This window comes from Ostrea edulis, chromosome 6, assembly GCF_947568905.1.
Source record: "Ostrea edulis chromosome 6, xbOstEdul1.1, whole genome shotgun sequence".
NCBI lineage: Eukaryota > Metazoa > Mollusca > Bivalvia > Ostreida > Ostreidae > Ostrea > Ostrea edulis.
The window spans coordinates 48,966,198-48,985,974 of NC_079169.1; the positions used below are offsets into that span (position 1 = coordinate 48,966,198).

At 36.1% G+C, this 19,777-nt stretch overlaps 2 protein-coding genes across 4 annotated transcripts in view; both read right to left on the reverse strand.

Annotated features, from left to right (window-relative positions):
• Positions 1 to 4,817, reverse strand: part of LOC125647507 (uncharacterized) — a 5,233-nt gene extending 416 nt beyond the window's left edge. The window contains exons 1-3 of one of the 3 annotated variants that reach the window (XM_048874195.2): positions 4,698 to 4,817; positions 2,786 to 3,333; positions 1 to 2,389 (exon numbers count right to left, since the gene is read on the reverse strand). The exon at positions 1 to 2,389 is cut by the window's left edge and continues 416 nt beyond it. In XM_048874195.2, the coding sequence (XP_048730152.2) occupies positions 685 to 2,208 (1,524 nt within the window). In that variant the 5' untranslated portion in view covers positions 2,209 to 2,389; positions 2,786 to 3,333; positions 4,698 to 4,817 and the 3' untranslated portion in view covers positions 1 to 684. Of the gene's footprint in view, positions 2,390 to 2,785; positions 3,334 to 4,635 lie in introns of all 3 variants that reach the window. The other 2 variants (XM_056139828.1, XM_048874194.2) reach the window with 2 other exon arrangements.
• Positions 4,818 to 13,497: 8,680 nt separating this feature from the next.
• LOC125646343 (olfactory receptor 187-like) lies at positions 13,498 to 19,632 on the reverse strand. Its single transcript, XM_048872583.2, has 2 exons — positions 18,753 to 19,632; positions 13,498 to 15,063 (listed from the first exon to the last, which is right to left on the reverse strand). Exon 2 carries the CDS (start codon positions 14,643 to 14,645, stop codon positions 13,656 to 13,658), a length of 990 nt encoding a protein of 329 aa, XP_048728540.2. The 5' UTR covers positions 14,646 to 15,063; positions 18,753 to 19,632; the 3' UTR covers positions 13,498 to 13,655.
• Positions 19,633 to 19,777: the final 145 nt, after the last annotated feature.

The window sequence follows — 19,777 nt, forward strand, 5'->3', positions numbered from 1 at the left end:
TCCCAAAATTAAAAGTATGCTACAATATTGGAAAAGATTAATTCTATCACCAGTTGATTTGGTTACAGTGGTTTCAAACATTAATTATTCCAAAAAACAAAATCATTTATTTCTATCACTTCCAACATCGAACACCTTAGTCCAGATTTAAAGATTTCCCCTATACATTCACATGTAAAACTCTTATCCCCAAATCATGGCCCAAACCTACGCCGAGAGTCATGATTTTAACGAACTTGAACCTCCACTATGTCAAAAAGCTGATATGTAAATTTGAACTTCTCTGGCCCAACGTTCTTTAGAAGATTTTAAAAGATTTTCCTTTATATTCCCATGTAATATTTTGATTACCTATTGTGGCCCTAACCTACCCCAGGAGCCATGATTTCATTTTAAAAATTGAATCTACACTATCTCAAGAAGCTGCCATGTAAATTTGAAATTTTCTGGCCCAGTGTTTCTTGAAATGAAGATTTGTTGAGATTTTTCCTATATATTCGCAAGTAAAAGTTTGATCCACTATTGTAGCCCCACCCTACCCTCATGGCCATGATTTTACCCCCCCCCCCCCCCTCACCCCCAATATCTGTGGATCTGCACTATATCAGGAAATGTAACAGAAATCGCATCTTAAACATTCATAAATGTTTATACCACTTAGAAATATAGTGTTACTATCTGTAATTAGTACTGTGTTGATAGATATTGGATTTTCTTCACTTTAGCTGTGTCTAATTCTGCCACAAAGAGGTTGTCTCTGGTATCAACACATAACCCACATGGATCGCGTAAATTACAGTTATCAATGTAACGGACGAACTGCCCGTCCTTATCTACGATGTGGATATGATGTTTTGTACAGTCTGCTGTAAGGATCTGACTTTGGCTGTCTGTAATGATACCGAATGGATTAAATGATTCCTTCGTATTTGAGAGATGACCAGTGTATCTAAACCGGAGTTTTCCTGACTGATTGACCACCACTACTGATTTTGCCTTATTGTCAGCGATACAGATATCCAGGTTCCTATTCTCACTAATGTATTTAATGTAATCACATGAATAGAGAGGTTGGCCCTGATCATCAAACTGAATGGTTTGTGTCTCAGTGGACCCACAGTAACGGATAACTTTGAATTGTCTGTCGTCATCACTGTTCATGGTAACCAGTAGATTACCTGAGGAGGTACTGCAGACATACCGAGGTATCCATCCTTGTAGTCTGATCACAGTCTGTATATGTTTATTCTTCACCATGTTTACAGTACTTTTTTCAGGGTCAGTATAAACAAGATCTCCATCCCGTGTCAGTGCTATGTCCCATGGCATGTTACCTGACTCAGTTTGGATTGATTCCAGTAGTTTGCCCTGGTGGTTGTAGAGATTCATGACTTCTTCAGTCCCACTTGTCCAAACTTTATCACTTAGACAGGTTATACTGCGTAAGTATTGATAGCTGGTGTCTATGGTGGCGGTGGGTCTCGGTTCATCGAGCAATGACTTCACTAGAGGAGACGATACTGATGTATTCATTGTGTAGCCATGTTCGTCTGTATTGATAGATAATGATGACAGAGTACCAAACAGTTCGTTGAGTTGTTCTTTGTTTACTTTCTGCGGAGAGAAGCTCGGTAATGCAACTTGTATCTTACAAGGTAATTTTCTAAACTCCTCATTCCTAGACTTGTATGTTGCAGCTTGCTTTAAGGAGGTATCATTGGATTCCAGTATTGCCCTCAGGTCCTGAATAATCTTTCGGAGTTCTATAATGCTGTGTGTGATATCATCTGTATGTTTATTTAGAACGACCATGTGTTTATTTTTCATGTGCTCAATGTCAGATTTCCATTGGTTGACAACAGTGGATATTTCTTGGTGCCAAATTTCTCCTCGTATGTCGGCAGCTGTTGTCAGTTTCCCGTAATTTGTTTCTAATTCAGCTTTCTCACTTTGGATATTGGAGATAATTTCTTCATATCGGGGATAAATTCTGGTCTCCAGTTCCTCCAGGTCATTTTGAAAATCTTTTGTTTTAGAGCTGAGTTTTTTCAGAATATCTGATATATCGTGACCTTCATGTTTATCCGAGATGACGCAGGTAGAACAGACAGGAATGTCACATTTCTCACAGAAAAGTTCACAGTGTTTGTCCGTGTGGTCTGGACATTTTGGGCAGTTAGTTGTACGCTTTCCGTGTTCATGAGGCATGATATTGTGGCTCTTAGATGAATTGGAAAGGCGCTGTGCTGCCCAACACAGGCTTGCACAAGTTTAAATGACAAAGTTTACAGTAACTCTGTAGTAGGACCGTTTCACAGAGGTCACACAGCTGGGCATTCTGGGCACTGCGCCAGGGACACTTGCTGTGTCGAAGTCACAGGGGGTCACACTGTCAAAGAATTTTTTTTTTCAAATGTAAAACATCAAATTAACGTAATATAGAAAACTTATAATTAATTGAAGTATATCTATCTCATTAATGAATTTAATCAAACAGATACCTTGACAAGTACATTTACAGTAAACTGGTTGTGTTGTAATGCATATACAAAATTGTCTTCAGGGGCCTAGCTTCCTTAGGCTCAAGTAGGCATGTGCCTACACATTTTTTATTTTCAAACCACATTTTTTTCCATAAATGTTTGCAAAATATAATATGTTCATATATATTTCTAGTGTTTAAAATCGGATAGATGATTATTCCATCAGACTTTTTCTTTTTATAATGTTTCTACATAATGGTTCTATATTTTTTTCTAAACTTATGATGACCACAATGACTCACCTGACTTAATAGTTTAATATCTTTGAAAAGTTAACGTTGCACAAGATTCAATGTTTGTTGCAATCATTTTGATGCTCAGCGTAGTGCAAATGAGTCCTAATATTTCAAAATTTTCTCGGGGTGACACGAAAATTTTCTCAGGGTGACACCATCCCATGGGGATCCGGGTTAGAATAGGTCCTCAGTACACCCTTGCTTGTTGTAAGAGGCGACTAAATAGGGCGGTCCTTCGGATGAGACCGCAAAAACCAAGGTCCTGTGTCACAGCAGGTGTGGCACGATAAAGATCCTCCTGCTCAATGGCCATAAGCGCCGAGCACAGGCCTAAATTTTGCAGCCCTTCACCGGCAGTGGTGACGTCTCCACATGAGTGAAATATTCTCGAGAGGGAAGTTAAACAATATTCAGTCAATCGGGGTGACTCCCAGCGGGAGGGGACAACCCCCTCCTGCATCTGCCTCCTTGGCGCTTCGCTGAAGCCTTCAGTTTCATCTTTCGGGCCTATACATTGAAATAGTCCTAGCTACGCCCCTGGTTTTACATTGTACCTGTAAAATCCACCAAAGCTTTCTTGATATTTCGACCTTGTCATGTGATTTAAATACGAAGTAATATAACACTATCTGAAGGTTATGTCTTGTTTAGATAGTTTTAAAATTAAAGTCGGTAGGTTATTAAATTGGACTTCTCTTTAGATAGTTTTAAAGCTTCCGTCACCGGGTATTACATATATGTAGGTTGAATTAGAATTAAGCGACTGTACGTAGGCCTAACCCTGTGACCTTACCCCGTCTTTAATGAAATGTACCCTGGCATTTCCTACAGAACATCAAAATTAAATATTCATTTTAAATAGGCCTAACAAACACATCTGAACAACTAAATATATGCATGTACAAAATACAACACAAGATTGAGCGGGAACATAGATTTACCCAAAAACACCCAAGAATACCCAAAAACACCCCAAAACACCCAAAAATATCATAGAACAGCACAGTAAACAACCAATATCGTTCATATATTAAAGAAAAATTGATTTTTTAGTAAAAAATTTAACCAATAAATAATTTAACCAATAGCATTTGGTGTAAAACAAACAATTTCAATATGAATATTTCGTTAAATGATCAAAACAGTAAATTATTTGATGCCGCCGATTGCACAATCATGAGTCTTCTTTACTTTCGAATTATGTTTATTTTACAATCTACTCATATCTGCTTTGCAATGGTCTCCAGTAATTAAAGTTTAATTGTTTTCCTTTGATGTAATAATTTAGCCTATAATATCGATCATTGATTAAATATGAATTTTCATTTTTTTTTTTTAAATATCAGTTAATATCTAATTTTTTTTTTTTTTTTTTTTAGATTTCATTTAAATATAAAATATACATTTATATGTCATGTGACTCCGATGAGCAGGGAAAATTAACCGAGTTATCGATCTTGAAATAACTCTTAATTAAATTATGTATATTGATACCATTTCAAATAATATACGGCGAAATTGTTCAGTTTTCTGCGTAAATAACATAGTTTTAACCAATATTTTATTTTATATTGTGTTTTTGGGTCTTTTCATTGTGTTTTGGGGTGTTCTTGAGTATTTTTGGGTGTTTTGGGGTAAATCTACGAGCCGGATTGAGCGATCTAAATACTCCACCTCTACTACACTTTATGTCCTGGGGCCTAGGGGTTCATATTTCAATTTACCTTTCTCTTAAATTTGTATTATTCATAGGAATTATAAGATTGATCACTGTTCGCTGTCTTTACTTTAAAGCAATATATTTCCAACTATCATCGATATAAAACATACTAGATAGATAAAGTGAAAGTACATACACTTATATGTAGATTGCAGTGTAAAACTAAAACTTCACACAATAAGTTACATATATACACACGTTTTGCGGACATAACCACAAATTTCGCAGATGTAAGGGTCTCCTAGTCTCAAATGATTCAACGAAAGTGCTTTTAACCTCAAGCAACGACAGAAGTCTGTCGGTGACGTCACACTCCCAATATATGGTAAGCGGTAAATGTAGGAAAAGTGTAAACGCCGGAATGGCGCCGGAATGAGAGTAGTTACATGAATTAAAATCACAATATCTCCGCTAATACTTGATACATTTTCATTCGGTAAAGTTTCCGCACATCTGTGACACCAGGGCTATTAGAATATATAAAAATATTTGAAATAAATTAATGAGGTATATTGAAAAACCTTGCCGGAATGGACCGAGCTCGAAAAAAAATACTAATCTAAACTGATGGAATAGACTCGTTTAACTGGCAATATCTCCTAAAATACTTTGAGTATTTTCATTCGTTAAAGTTCCCGATCATCTACAGATCCATACCGTTTAGAAAATATAAAACTTTTGGAGATATCTTATAGATAAATATCAGAAAATCCTGCCGGAATGAAGAAAGGTGTGCAAATTTTAACAAGAAATCTGAGCAGTCCTTCTTGTGTAAACTACATATCTCTTTTGTATTTGAATATTTTTTCATTCGGGAAATTTTCCATTCATCTATGATACTACAGCTATCAGAATGTATATAGTTTGATAAGATTTTTCATTAATCTATGGATAAAAACTCTGCCGGAATGGGGAAATATGGGCCAATCATAGGCCAGGATAACACGGCTAGTCTTAACGTTCCCCAAAACTCAAAAGGTGTGAAAAACAAGGTGTACAGGGACTGAGATAATTACCATATAAAAACAACACAAAATCAACAGAAACATTTTTTATTCACGATCATGCTCCGAACAAATCCAGTCTTTACAATCATCAGGCACCCTTGCACATTTACAATGTTTCCATATATTGCATTGCTTTTTACCTACTTTAAAATCACAGCCTATCATTTCATCAATCCAGTCTGGAAAGTTACAAGAACAATTACAACCAATTTTCATTGTTTTGTATTTTAAAGTTGAAGTATTCTTTATGGTTTCTTGTGGAAATTTAGTAAATTGACCATGTTCTAAACAACTGATTAAATGTTCCCGCATTTTATTTACAACAAACTCGGTTTTAAATTCAAATGTTGCATCGTTAAAACAAAACTCTACTAAGTTGGCGATAGCGAATAAACCACAATCATAACCATTATTTTGTTGCTGGTTTTCTAAAATTTTCAACTGCACAGACGGTTTATTGTTTCCATAAATTAAAGACAATTGGATTTCGAGAGACGGTGTGTTAATGGTATGGTTTTTAGTGCTACTTAAACTATCCGAAATACATATTTCGTTTTCTTTATTTTGAAATGACATAACCCAGTGATCACGACCTGTGTGGTGAATTTGTGCAAATGGCATATTTGAAGGTTGGAATTCCTTTTTGCATTTCCACGAGTTTAAATCTTTATCAAATACTGGAGCAAGATTTGTTAGTTGGAAACCGTTTATATTTTTGAATTGTTTTGAAATTATTTCTAAAGACTTATTTATTTTATCTGAACATAACCAACCACGGGGATCCAATATATTAGATTTATGACTTAGATTTAACCCCGAGATCCATCTATCACTTTCTATCGGGGGCGAATTTTTTTCTTCCAGTTTTACTTTTTTCGATGGACATAAATCGTCTAGCTCGTCTAAAACAATGGCAGAATCGGGCGCGGGCATTACTTCCTTATCATAATCGTTAGGGCGCGGTTTTTTCCTACCAGATTTATTTTCGTTACGTTTCAAATTATTTTTGGATAATTGTTTCAAATTAACAACTTTTTTAGTATCGGAAATATTATCCCCCATTTTTAACCGCGCGGCTAAAATATGATAACAAGTACTGGTAGCTGGGCATTGACAAGTTTCTTTAGGAAATAAAGTAACTGCGTATTTTTTTTATTGTTACTACCGTTTATTATAAATGCTTTCTGGTAGTCAACAAATGTAATATCATTATTTTCAACAGTTAATTTAGCTAAACACGCTTGTGACATATTCTGTTTTGTTTCGTCTCGAACTGGTTCCTGAATTGGGTTTTCATTATTTACTAAATTCTTAGAAATGTTCTTTACTTGGTTCACATCACGTGCATTCATGAATACATGTAACACTGATGTATTCGCCACTTGGAACATTATTGGTCGCGTTCAATTTATCGAAAATTACTTGACACTTTGGGTCCATACATGAGTGGAAACTTTACCAAACGAAAGCATTTAAAGTACTAATAGGAGATATTTACATTCTATTGAGATCCCCTGCCGTACTTTAGATACACTTTTTGTTGAGTTCGGTCCATTTTGACAAGATTTATGAAAATACCTTATCAATTTATTTCAACGAGTTTTATATATTCTAATAACCCTGGTTCCACAGATGTAGTGTAACCTTACCGAATGAAAATATATGAAATATCAACGGAGATATTGTGATTTTTGTTCATATCACTACCTCCATTCCGACCTATGATTTTACCGAAAAAATGGTCCATATTTTCTCATTTCGGCAGGGTTTTCATCCATAGATTAATGAAAAATCTTATCAAACTATATATATTCTGATAGCTGTAGTATCATAGATGAATGGAAAATTTCCCGAATGAAAAAATATTCAAATATAAAATAAATATTGTAGTTTACACGAGAAGGACTACTCGGAATTCTTGTTAAAAATTGCACACCTTTCTTCATTCCGGCAGGATTTTCTGATATTTATCTATAAGATATCTCCAAAAGTTTTATATTTTCTAAACGGTATGGATCTGTAGATGATCGGGAACTTTCACGAATGAAAATACGCAAAGCATTTTAGGAGATATTGCCAGTTAAACGAGTCTATTCCATCAGTTTAGATGTATTTTTTTCGAGCTCGGTCCATTCCGGCAAGGTTTTTCAATATACCTCATTAATTTATTTCAAATATTTTTATATATTCTAATAGCCCTGGTGTCACAGATGTGCGGAAACTTTACCGAATGAAAATATATCAAGTATTAGCGGAGATATTGTGATTTTAATTCATGTCACTACTCTCATTCCGGCCCCATTCCGGCGTTTACACTCGCCCGTAAATGTAGTACGACCGAAACACAGGCACTTGTTTCTGTAAATGACTTATGGCCTCTGTATACTAATAACAACACAAGGTACCTAGCTTCAAATGACACAGAATGGCACCCCCTGAGAATGTCGGCCTTTTGAGCCTCCAGGGAATATGCGATGCACATGTATTTACTACCGTTGTATTGTACAATCATTCAACTTAAAAACCATATATGACATGACTGCATTCATTGCCTCTTATTTTCTGTTGTTGAAAATGTTGCTAAAAAAACGCCCACACATATAGATGGTGGAACCCCCCTTTAACAACTAAAATTTAATAATGGTATAACCCCCCCCCCCCCCTTTCCAAAATTCCTGGATCTGCCCATGATTTGTGTAAATTAAATTAGTGAAGAAGGGTTTCCATCACATGTCATTTTTGGAAATAATTTGATTTAATTTTCATTAACGTATAAATCCAAAGGATGTACATGGAGTTATAACAGGGGTTACAGGCCACTCATTCTACACCCCTCAGCCTTCACTCGATTGATCAGAATTGGCATCTTTGCAATGTTAACATTTAATCGTGTTGGAAAAATAATATTGCCCACTAAAAGAGTAATAGAAGTCTATGTATATTTAAATTATGCAAAGTTCTTGATAACATTACTAAGATAGGTCAGTGGATCTATATGACAGAATATGTTTAAAGGGCAATCTAATCCAGGGTCCTGATCAGATGGGGGCATGTTAGAAACTCGTCATATGATACGTGTATTGTAACTTATAAAGTGAAAAAAGTTAATAAACGTCACAGACTACAATAAAAATTATCAACTTTCTTACCGATGGAATCTTCATAAAGTTACACACGACCTACCCTATTTTTCTCCAGCTTGACGGCAGCCTGGCGCTTGGGTTTAGGCTCGGGCGAAGAGAGGAGGGCAAGGTTGAGGTCGTCCACTTTCCTCTTTAAGAATAAAGCGATAGAATCGCACTAGAGGAGAGGCGTTTTTTCGCAGGAATTACAAATTCTCTCATCAGTGAAAACTGAGCCTGGAAACATCTGTCCGTGAAATGTGCACTACAAACAACAGTATAATGGGACGACCCTGTCCAGTCTGCACGGGTCAGTCTCACAAATCGAGTCTATGCTGCTCTCTGTCGCTCGTCCTTCGGGAAAACATGGACGAAAACGGTGTCCGGGGGCCTGTTGTTGCTTCCTACAACTACACACATGCGTCCCTTACTCTTACTTGCCATTTCTCTTCGAATATTTTCTTCTTTTATACTCTCGTCTTGTTGTGAAGAAACTGCCAATGATGGGTTGTGACGTCAGATCCGGTATTACATTTTGAGTCTCGTTTTCGGTATCGTAAAGGTGTGAATTTACGAAGGTTGTTTTTGCCCATTATATCATTTATTGATTAAAAAATAACTGAAATAATTTTACTATCGTATTTATTTTTAAAAATACATAAGACAAGTAAAGCTTTTTAAAAAAGCTTGCCGTCTTTAGCAGCAACTCTGTAGAGCGAAGTTGAATTATGTCCCTTGTCTTCATTATTGAATTGAGCTAAAATAAATAATCTCACGGACATCATGCCTACAAAGCTGTGTCCTGACTCCCATTGTAAAAGTTTGTATTTATGAAGGGTATATGTACTGGAAATCAAAATCACTGTTCCCTGTATTAGCACTGCTTAAAGCGTCTATATCAAATGAAACTGAGATTTTCAGTGTGTATATACATATCAAAATATTTATTTTTTAACAAAGTTATGATACAAAACAAACTAAAAAGATTTAAATTGCTCAAATTTGCATAAAAATTATTCTTGCATATTGTACAGTACAACTGCTTTAGAAATTAACCAAGATAAAGACCTGAGAATATTGTAATAGTTTTGCCAAAAATTATATCATAAAATACATAGAGTTTGATGGAAAAGATTTATTCAAATTTGAGCAATTGTAAGGGGAAAAAATATTCTGAAGGAATAGGATAGTTTTAGAACAGATGTGTTGAAAAAAACAAGAACTTTAAGTTTACCTGATACAGACAGTCTTAACTTACAGCAGGGGTAATTTTAAGCAACACAATATGTAATGAAACGTTACTATCCTATTTCTTCTTAAGATTAGCAAAGTTCTCAATGCCACTGATAATACAAACAAAAATGGTTGCATTGGAATCACTGATTGTCAATTAAAATTATTCTAAATGTCTACTTGCAACTTATTTTAATAATATGACATATAAACTAAAATGACAAGTGAATATTGTAACTGTCTAAGATTAGACAGCAATTTCTTTTTAATTTGTGCATGAAAAACTTACAACATAATCTAAATGTATGCAAAAATGAAAACATTGCTGTAAATGAAGTAACCATAGAAATGCTTTGTATTAGTTGCTTTTAAAAAAGTAATGTGTCAATTTCATGAATTGCATTTTTCTTTTGTTCGTTTTGTCGATTATTTTAAGATTGAAAATCTTGAAAAATTGTTAAGTCGTACGATAATTAGAACACCAGAAAATTATCTCCCTTGCCTTGAAGAGCATTTCAACCAATGAAATAATTCAAAATTTTCACTTCATGCACAAAATGTATATTTGACTTCCGGGACACTTTAACAACTGTTTCCACATTCTCTCACCAGAGGGCGCGTTACGCAAGCTTAATTTGACCTATCGATAGGTGCTGAAAGAGGTACCCCTTCCCGCTGGGTGACGCTCAAAACATCTATCATTTTATAAATCATACGCTTTATGGACTACAGAATGCATATATCATATAGAAATCCTTATTCAATTTCGAATTCAAAGTAGATAAGTAGATCGAATGGCCATTTACTAGGGATGTCAATGAATATTCGAATCTTCATTCAATAAGTTGATATTCGAATAGTATGAAATTAAGATTCAAATATTCGGTTATACAAGTATAATCGTATATACCTGGACATTTAGAGCTACAAAAAGCTACGTAACGATTACCGAAAACCATATTATGCAAGTACCGGATATCGAAACCAGTGTCCTATGTACATGTTCGATGCCAGAGAGTCACACTGCCATTAATATTGCGTGTAAAAAAAGAAATTTTAAAAGATTTTGGTTTATTAAGCAAAATTGACGTTTGTGTGCGCGATAATGCTCGAAACATGGAAAAGGCGGGTATGTTAAGCCTGGAGTGGAAGGACATGTGGTGTTTCGATTATACTTTACAGCTATGCATAAACTGGCCCCTGAAATACAGACTTCTTTCAAAGTGTTGGAAACTATTAGCTTTTGCTGCTTATTAGACGATCGGTTCATCAATTGGAGCTTCAACCAATCTTTCCCTTTTATGCTTAATCTGTATTTTTTAACAATCAATACATTGGTATAAAGTACTGAATATATTGTAACACAATATAGAGGTTTCACTTTCATATACCGATGCAAAACATGTACTATGGGCAGGGCAATACATATATCAGGATTTATTATTCATTATGTTCATTACCATTTTTTAACGAATATTCGAATATATTCCAATAATGTAATCGAATATTCGAGTATGAATTATTGACAGTTTCGACATCCCTATCATTTACTAATTCTTGACATGAATGTTCTAGAGCGTTTGTGATATATCGTGTAAGTGCAGATTTGAAAGCCACAACAAGATCTTTTTTCTTCTCACGTAGTAGCTTTTGAATAAAGTCTGCCTCGTAAGAATATAAAACAGATCAACTAATAAATGAGCATAATCCATCCTCATGGGTATTCCAACAGACTGTTGCAAGACCTGATTACCAAATCTTCGGAGATAGTGTCAATGAGGAACTCCAGCATCTTTATAATATCAACTTCAGAGTACTTGTGCGTGGAATCAGAGTGATGTTTAACAACATAATTTTTTGAATGACTGATCAGTAGATCGGAATATTTTCGTTTGCCATTTTCATTAACGAAGCAACAAAAAGTCTAGTATTTAATTTATCATGAAGAATGGTCGTGTAAAGTGTTGAAAAGTCATACATTCTGATGTTGTTGAATTGAGAAAAGTTTCTGTTATTTTATGATTGTTGAAGTTGTTTAGATTTTTATGGAATCCACATTTAATTTACACCACCGCATATGTCCTCACGCAATACATGCTAGGTGAAGACAGTGGCAAAAACCCTTCAAATTTGCGCCATTTTACCAATGATAGAAAATAGTACGAATGACTTAAATAGGAGACATATTTCAAGCCCTATAAAATCTGTAAAATCCAGGAGCTTCGCCATGCAGACCCTGACCCCCTGCCTCACGTCCCCCCCCCCCACCCCCTCCCCCTTGTAACCGCAATTCCTGGATCCGCCCCTGGAAAATGAACATTAATCAATCAATCAATCTTATAACTCCTACAAAGAATATAAAATAGAGAGTTAGGCAAATACGGGCCCCTGGGCATAACAGAGGTGAGATCAAATGCATCCCCTGTCGAACAGTTAATATTTTCGTGAGGAGCAAATGTCTGAAGTGTTTCATAGGCTGTTCCTTACAAACTGATATCGACTACGGGTTACTCCGTTAACCTGATCAAAACATATGACTCACGGTGGCTGTGACCGAACAACAGGGGATGATTATTCCTCCTAGGCACCTGATCCCAACTATGATGTGTCGAAGGGTCTATGTGTATCCTACTCGTCTTTATAGGAATTATGAGATTGATAACTGTTTGTTATCTTCAGTTTTTCACCAAATTGTTCGCTAATTTTTAAAAATTCCATAAGAATACAAAATTGAAGGACAAACACAGACCCTATTGATACGCCAGAGGTGGGATCTGGTCTGTAGGAGGAGTAAACATTTTCTGTTGACCAGTCACACCCACCGTGGGCATCAGTTCCATTGTATAGCGCAGTGTAATAATTATTGCTTTTTCACCCGTATGGAGACGTCACCACTGCCGTTGGTTGATTGATTGTATATTGTTTAACGTCTCGCTTAAGAATTTTTCGCGCATATGGAGACGTCATCATCACCGCCTTGGTTTTTTGCGGTCTCATTAGAAGAACCACCTCGTTTAGTCGCCTCTTACGACAAGCAAGGGATATTGAGTACCTATTCTAACCCGGATCATTTAGAGTTAGCCACCATCACTTTGGCAAACATTGTCAAAACTGAAGATAAATACATTCCCAGTGGCGGATCCAGATTTCAAGGGGGTGTCATGTGTTCCAAAGGATTTACATTTTAGGAGGACCAAGGGTATGACCTCCAAAAAACAATTAAGTTGAATCGTGTGATTAGAGTGTCATCTTGAACGAATATGTGGATTTGATTCCATGTTGCTGAAACAATCGTTCCTGATGGAACTGCGAGTTTGATTATATAATAACTGTTTCTTGACTTGATCGGTACCGATATAGATGTATCTTATATTTACGCGATGCATCACTGTTTAAGGAACTTTTTATCAAAACATTTCGTTCATAAATATCGGATTTTCTCATATCCATAATTAACAATCGCATGATCATAAATCACCATGGTAATATTCGTGTTAACTGCAGTTGATATATCGCAAGTTTTGATTCCTTGTTTTCATTTCAACTTCTGAATAAACATTAAAACCCAACATGACAATTTTTCTGTTTGTAGAATCCATGACTACAAAAAGCTTATTGGACCATTTCATTTATTAAAAACGCATAGATCAATGTACAACATATTGGATACCAATTTAAATATCATCAAACTAGGCATTAGAAATGAAATAAGATCAATCGATGTACATGAACAACACATTTCTACAGTCTTATTAAAACGTCTTCAATACATGCTTTAGTAATTCTAATGGTTATCAGTCAACAATACTGCTGATATCATACGCTATTTGTCTTCGAGGGGTTCGACTAAACCTGCACCTAAGGGGAGTAATCCAGTAAACAAAAGGATTGACAGCATAATTCAACAGAAAGACAACAATTCCGACGTGTAAGACGATGTCGAAGGTTTCTAATGACCAAATCTTGAATGTGAATGTTTCATACGTAGTTACGACGTCAAAGAGAAGGTAGGGGATTTGAGACAAAATGTAAATAATGACAATAACATACACAATGTTTGTCATGCGAGAAAACTTCTTTCTAATCTGTGTGTGTCTTCCTTCTAGAAGTTTCATTTTCCGGATTTTAGACACCTTTGAAAAGTGAAAGAAAACTAGGAAAACGAAACTAGTGAAAATGGATGGAACGCTAATCAGGGCATAATAAGACGGGTGGAGGATGAATTCTGGACATTTGGATAAATTAGTCATAACTATAGAGTAACAGAGATTGATAAGGGTGGTGATAGTAAACGCTACCAGTGCTCTGATAATTACCAGCTTCGGTGTGTGCGTGTGCATATACACCAGGGGTCTGGTCATGAGAACGTACCTTTCATATGCAAGAAAAACAACATTCCAACAGGAGCACTGATACGGCGTGTAATTTACGACAAAGAAAGTGATACAAAATGTACTAGACGCCCCATAGGTGTGAACAAAGTAAGACTGGTTCGGAAAGTATATGCACTCTCGAGAAGTGTTGCACAGCAACGAGACAAGATCATTGACCGCTAATACAAGGATACACGAGTGTGACGTCACCCTGTAGCGTCTTTGCCTGACCATCGTGATTATCACTGCTAGGTTGCCAACCACACCCAGAAGAGTGATGGTCAGGGCTAGCACCGTGACCGGACAATTATAGCTGTAGTCTGGAGAACATGGGTATATAAAATTTGGATTCCGCGCATCTTCAGATGCGTTTCCATGTTCACTGCGATTATGATACGAGTTCGTCGTCATTCTCAGGACAGAAGGATCAGTGCAAATCAGAATCACCCCCAAAGACTTGTTGGTGTTATCTTTGGTGTTTGTTGTTGCCTTTTGTTGTTGCTTATATCATTGTGGCTTTTCCTACTGTTGTCATTTTGATGTTGTCTGTGTTGTTGTTGGTCATGGTAACGGTGGAGATATTTGCAGATCTTATTTTCTTGAATAATCATGTAAAATTCATTCTCATTTTTTCTTTTCTATTGGCGTATTTGAACTCCTGGAAATTGCAGTCATCGCCAAGGTATCGGAATCCTATTCAAAGTCGAATTTTTCTTTGAATCGAACACTTGATCAACAATCGCAAGGCTCGATCCTCGGCAACACGTTGTCAACATCCGCGTATACAGCTTGGTGTACCCTCTGGTAGGCAGACAAATAGACGAGGAAGCTAAATCAAGAAAATATAACCCTGTACATGAAAGTTGTGCATCATTAAAAAAAGTCAAGTTTGATGGATTTCTAGTTTTTAACATCAATGTAGACAATTATTGTTGAACTTCAATTTATTTATTTAATTTCATCTTGATTGAAATGCATGGTCTTACCTTGCTGGTACTAACTGCCAATGTCAGCGCTAAGCAACAACCTTCCAATTTATTGTGAATGAAGTCCATTGTCGGATGTAAATATTTATGAATTATTGATTTTTCATGCTTGAGGGTTGTAGCTTGTGGTATCATTAAATTTTTAATTTATAAATTAACTTTTGCTATTGCATATTTAAAGAAATGGAAGAAAATGCATTTTTTGTGACAAAAATGACTTATGAGATGATTTTCATCATATTTTAGTTTGTCCACACTTACGTTTGTACAGAAATCGTTTTATTAATTTGGAAAACACAACAAATGTTAATATTATTAAATACAAAAGTCTGTCCCAATATAAAAATACTATCACTTTGAAAAAAAAAATGTAAATTTATCACTGCGCTAGTCCTCCAGAATATGTACATTGCTTCATGTACATGTTCTTTATGTACGGTATATGCATCAGTGTAAGTGTATATGTGTATGTATGTATATGTTTTTTCTTTCTTTCTTTTTTTCCTTTTCTCGTTTGTTCTACTCTGGATACTGACTTTGTGTATTGTATACTGTAGTATTTGTATTTCTCTATACCTTTTGTACATTGGCATGGGTTTATGAGAATAAATCATCATCATGATAAAATCATCATATTTCAATTCATTCATGAATTTTGCTGTAATAACAATGTTCAATGGCTGCGTTTCGCATAGAACGTTAAGATTACATGTATGTACATCATCATGACAGAGGGTATATTTAGAACATCTACCAATACATATAAGAAATGGATTAAATTTTTGAAAATACATAAGGGCATAAAATGCGACCGTTTAGGTGCGTTAACGTTTCATGAAAAGTATGCTGGCGTGAAGCGTTGCTGTTCATACCATCATATATTTTCAAAAAGGAACTTTATTTTCTGTATTTACATTTTCCTTTCATTTCTGTCGGAATACAGCTGCTTTGATAATCGTACTTTATTTATCAAGATCCATATGCATATTGTTCATAATGATGAGGAAATGACAATCATTCAATTGGCAAAGATATCGGAGGTAAAAACATTGGAAATGTAAATAAATCAAAATATTCAATAAAAGGGACACATGGGAAAAACGGCATCTCTTTGCCCACCAGATGCAACGCAGGGGCAGATATAGAAAATGTTCAAAGATTGTGCCTTTTCCTGCGAAAAAAGAAAGGGGAGTGGGTTGAAGATCACATAATGGCAAACTTCGGGATCCGCGATGTGGTTCACGGTTTTTAGCTCACCTGGGCTTTCAAGTTTGTTCAAATGAAGGGTCATGTCCCTTTCAAAGGGGAGATAATCACAAAAATGCAAAAATAGGGTGGGGTCATTTAAAAATCTTCTTCTCAAGAACCACTGAGCCAGAAGAGCTGAAATTTACATGAAAGCTTCCTGGCATAGTGCAAATTCAAGTTTGTTCAAATCATGGCCCCCGGGGGTCGGATGGGACCACAATAGGGGATGAGTTTTACATACAAATATATAGGAAAAATCTTTAAAATTCTTCTTCTCAAGAACCACTGAGCCAGAAAAGCTGATATTCACATTAAAGCTTCCTGACATAATGCAGATTCAGGTTTGTAACAATCATGTCCCCCGGGGGTATGATGGGACCACAATAGGGGATGAAAGTTTTACATACAAATATTTAGGAAAAATCTTTTAAAATCTTCTCAAGAACCAATAAGCCAGAAAAGCTGATATTTACATGAAAGCTTCCTAACATAGTGCAGATTTAAGTTTGTTCAAATCATGCCCCCCCCCCCCCCCCCCCCCGGGGGGTATGATGGGGCCACAATAGGGGATCAAAGCTTTACATACAAATATATAGGAAAAATCTTTAAAATCTTCTTCTCAAGAACCAATGAACTAGAAGAGCTGAGATTTACATGAAAGCTTCCTGACATAGTGTAGATTCAAGTTTGTGTTCAAAGTATGGCCCCCGGGGTTAGGTTGGGGTCACAATAGGGGATGAAAGTTTTACATACAAATATATAGGGAAAATCTTTAAAAATCTTCTTCTCAAAAACCATTGGGCCAAAGAAGTCGACATTTACAAGATAGCTTTCTGGCATAGTGCATATTCAAGTTTGTAAAAATCATGGCCTCCAGGGGTAGGTTGGGGCCACAATAGGGACTAAGGTTTTACATGCAAGGTGACTAAGGTGAGCGATGTGGCCCATGGACCTTTTTTTTTTTTACTGACGCAGAGCAGCATATTTGTTAATCATTAAATGATTTTATAATTATCATATTTGACAACTTAATATAAGGGCATTCTTGCTGGAATAATTGTTTGTAATCGCGTGCATTTAAAGAGAGATATACAGTTAAATATTGCGATATATTGAATCACAAAACAATCATTATATCCGCCTTGTAGTCAAAACGAGTCTTTCTCCTGAACGGATGTTTGTTACAAAACAATACATGACTGGCACAAAACAATACATGACTAGCACAAAACACTACATGACTGGCACAAGAAATATACGTGGCATTAAAAGAACTGTGAAGATATTAAATCAGTCTGATGCCATGATGTCAGTGATATGATTGACAATACAGACACTCTGATTAGATAAATAGAAATATCGATAATAATGAAAGAGCAATCAAGATATCTGTAGTTTATACCCTATAGAATCAACTAATGTATTATCTTATAATTACCCATCAAGTTGTTGGCCTAGTGCGATCTTAATGCTAAACAAAGATGCAGGTTTATTCATTTTGTGTTTGTGCCGAACAAACTTTTGAAAACCGTTCAAACAGATCACAAATACGATTAATGTTTGTACTGTATTGATTTGGCTGTTTGATTTGCATCCCATCTAGAATTGAACACTCATATTTATACTTCACCAGCTGTAAGTGAAGTACCACAAATTTAGACATATGCTTAGCGCTCATGATCGTATCAGCGGGGGTTCTTTAACACAGACACTTGTTTCATACATGGGTCACCCCCTCCTTACTAGTAAGGAGAGTGACCCATATATGAAACAAGAGCCCGTGTTCTTTAACGTGCCAACGTCTGTCGTGACAAGGGGCCTCCATTTATGATGTCATATCCGAAAGACCGAAATGCCGAGCGTAATTGGCGAAGGAGCAATTACTACCTACATGTATGTTAGCATCTTGGGTTTGATTTGATACGGCCATGGCACGAGCGGAACTCGAACTTGCTATACAGATGCACAAATTGACATTTGTTGATTCTGGTACATGACACCCCCCCCCCCAATGTTATGCCATCTATGGCCATATCATCTTAATTATAGGTCACGATGACCTTGATTTAGGTGCGACATACCTTCTTCTTAAGATGCGTTAATTAACTGACCAAGTTGGATGACTCTAGACCAAATAATTGTTCAGTTACGAGCCGGACGGGATTTTGCCATATTTGGCAATATCGTCTTATTCAAAGATCACAGTGACGGTGACCCAGCCTCTACTCAAGATGTATCAGCTGAAAAAGTTTGACGATTCTAGGTCTCATAGTATTCGACTTACCCGGTACGAGCTGGACAAGAAGAGTAACGGACATGCACCATTGCCATACCGTACTAAGTGTTGTCATATAAAAATATTTGCTATCACTTTCACATCTAATGTTCTAACTTAATTTTACATGTAACTCGCAATTTGATTGGTTGAATCATTTGACTTTATCAACATTCTTTATATCGTATAAACAAAGTAATGTACAGTGTACATGTAGATATAAAACAATATGAGACAACAGGTCTATTTTAGTGTCATTTGATTAACTTCAGTAATTTACTATTAAACGTATTCTGTCTTTCATAAATGGACTTCTAACCTACCATTTAAAAATGAAAAGAAAAAAACCCCACAAAAAACAAGAGGCCCATGGGCCACATCGCTCACCTGAGCCCATATCTGAAGACTTTCCATATATATTTGCATGTAAAACCTTAGTCCCTATTGTGGCCCCAACCTACCCCTGGGGGACATGACTTTTACAAACTTGAATCTGCACTATGTCAGAAAGCAATCATGTAAATGTGTCAACTTCTTTGGCCCAAGATTTTCCCTATATATTTGTACAGTAGTGTATGTAAAATTTTTATCCCCTATTGTGGCCCCAACCTACCCCCAGGGGCCATGATTTGAACAAATTTGAATCTGCACTATGTCAGGAAGCTTTCATGTAAATCTTAGCTCTTCTGGATCATTGGTTCTCGGGAAGATTTTCCCTTTATATTTCTATGTAAAACTTTGATCCCATATTGTGGCCCCATCCTATCCCCGGGGCCATAATTTGAACAAACTTGAATCTGCACTATATCAGGAAGCTTTCATGTAAATGTAAGCTTTTCTGGCCCAGGGGTTCTTGATAAGATTTTAAATGAACCTACCCTAATTTTGCATTTTTGTGATTACTTCCCTTTTGAGTGGCACATGGCCCTTCAAACTTGAAAGCCCTTTACCCAAGGATGCTTTGTGCCAAGTTTGGTTGAAATTGACCCAGTGGTTCTGGAGAAGAAGATGAAAATGTTAAAAGTTTACAACGA

Excerpts from the sequence above, each read along its gene's own strand:
- LOC125646343 (XM_048872583.2), bottom strand. The coding sequence starts at position 14,645 with ATGACGACGAACTCGTATCATAATCGCAGTGAACATGGAAACGCATCT.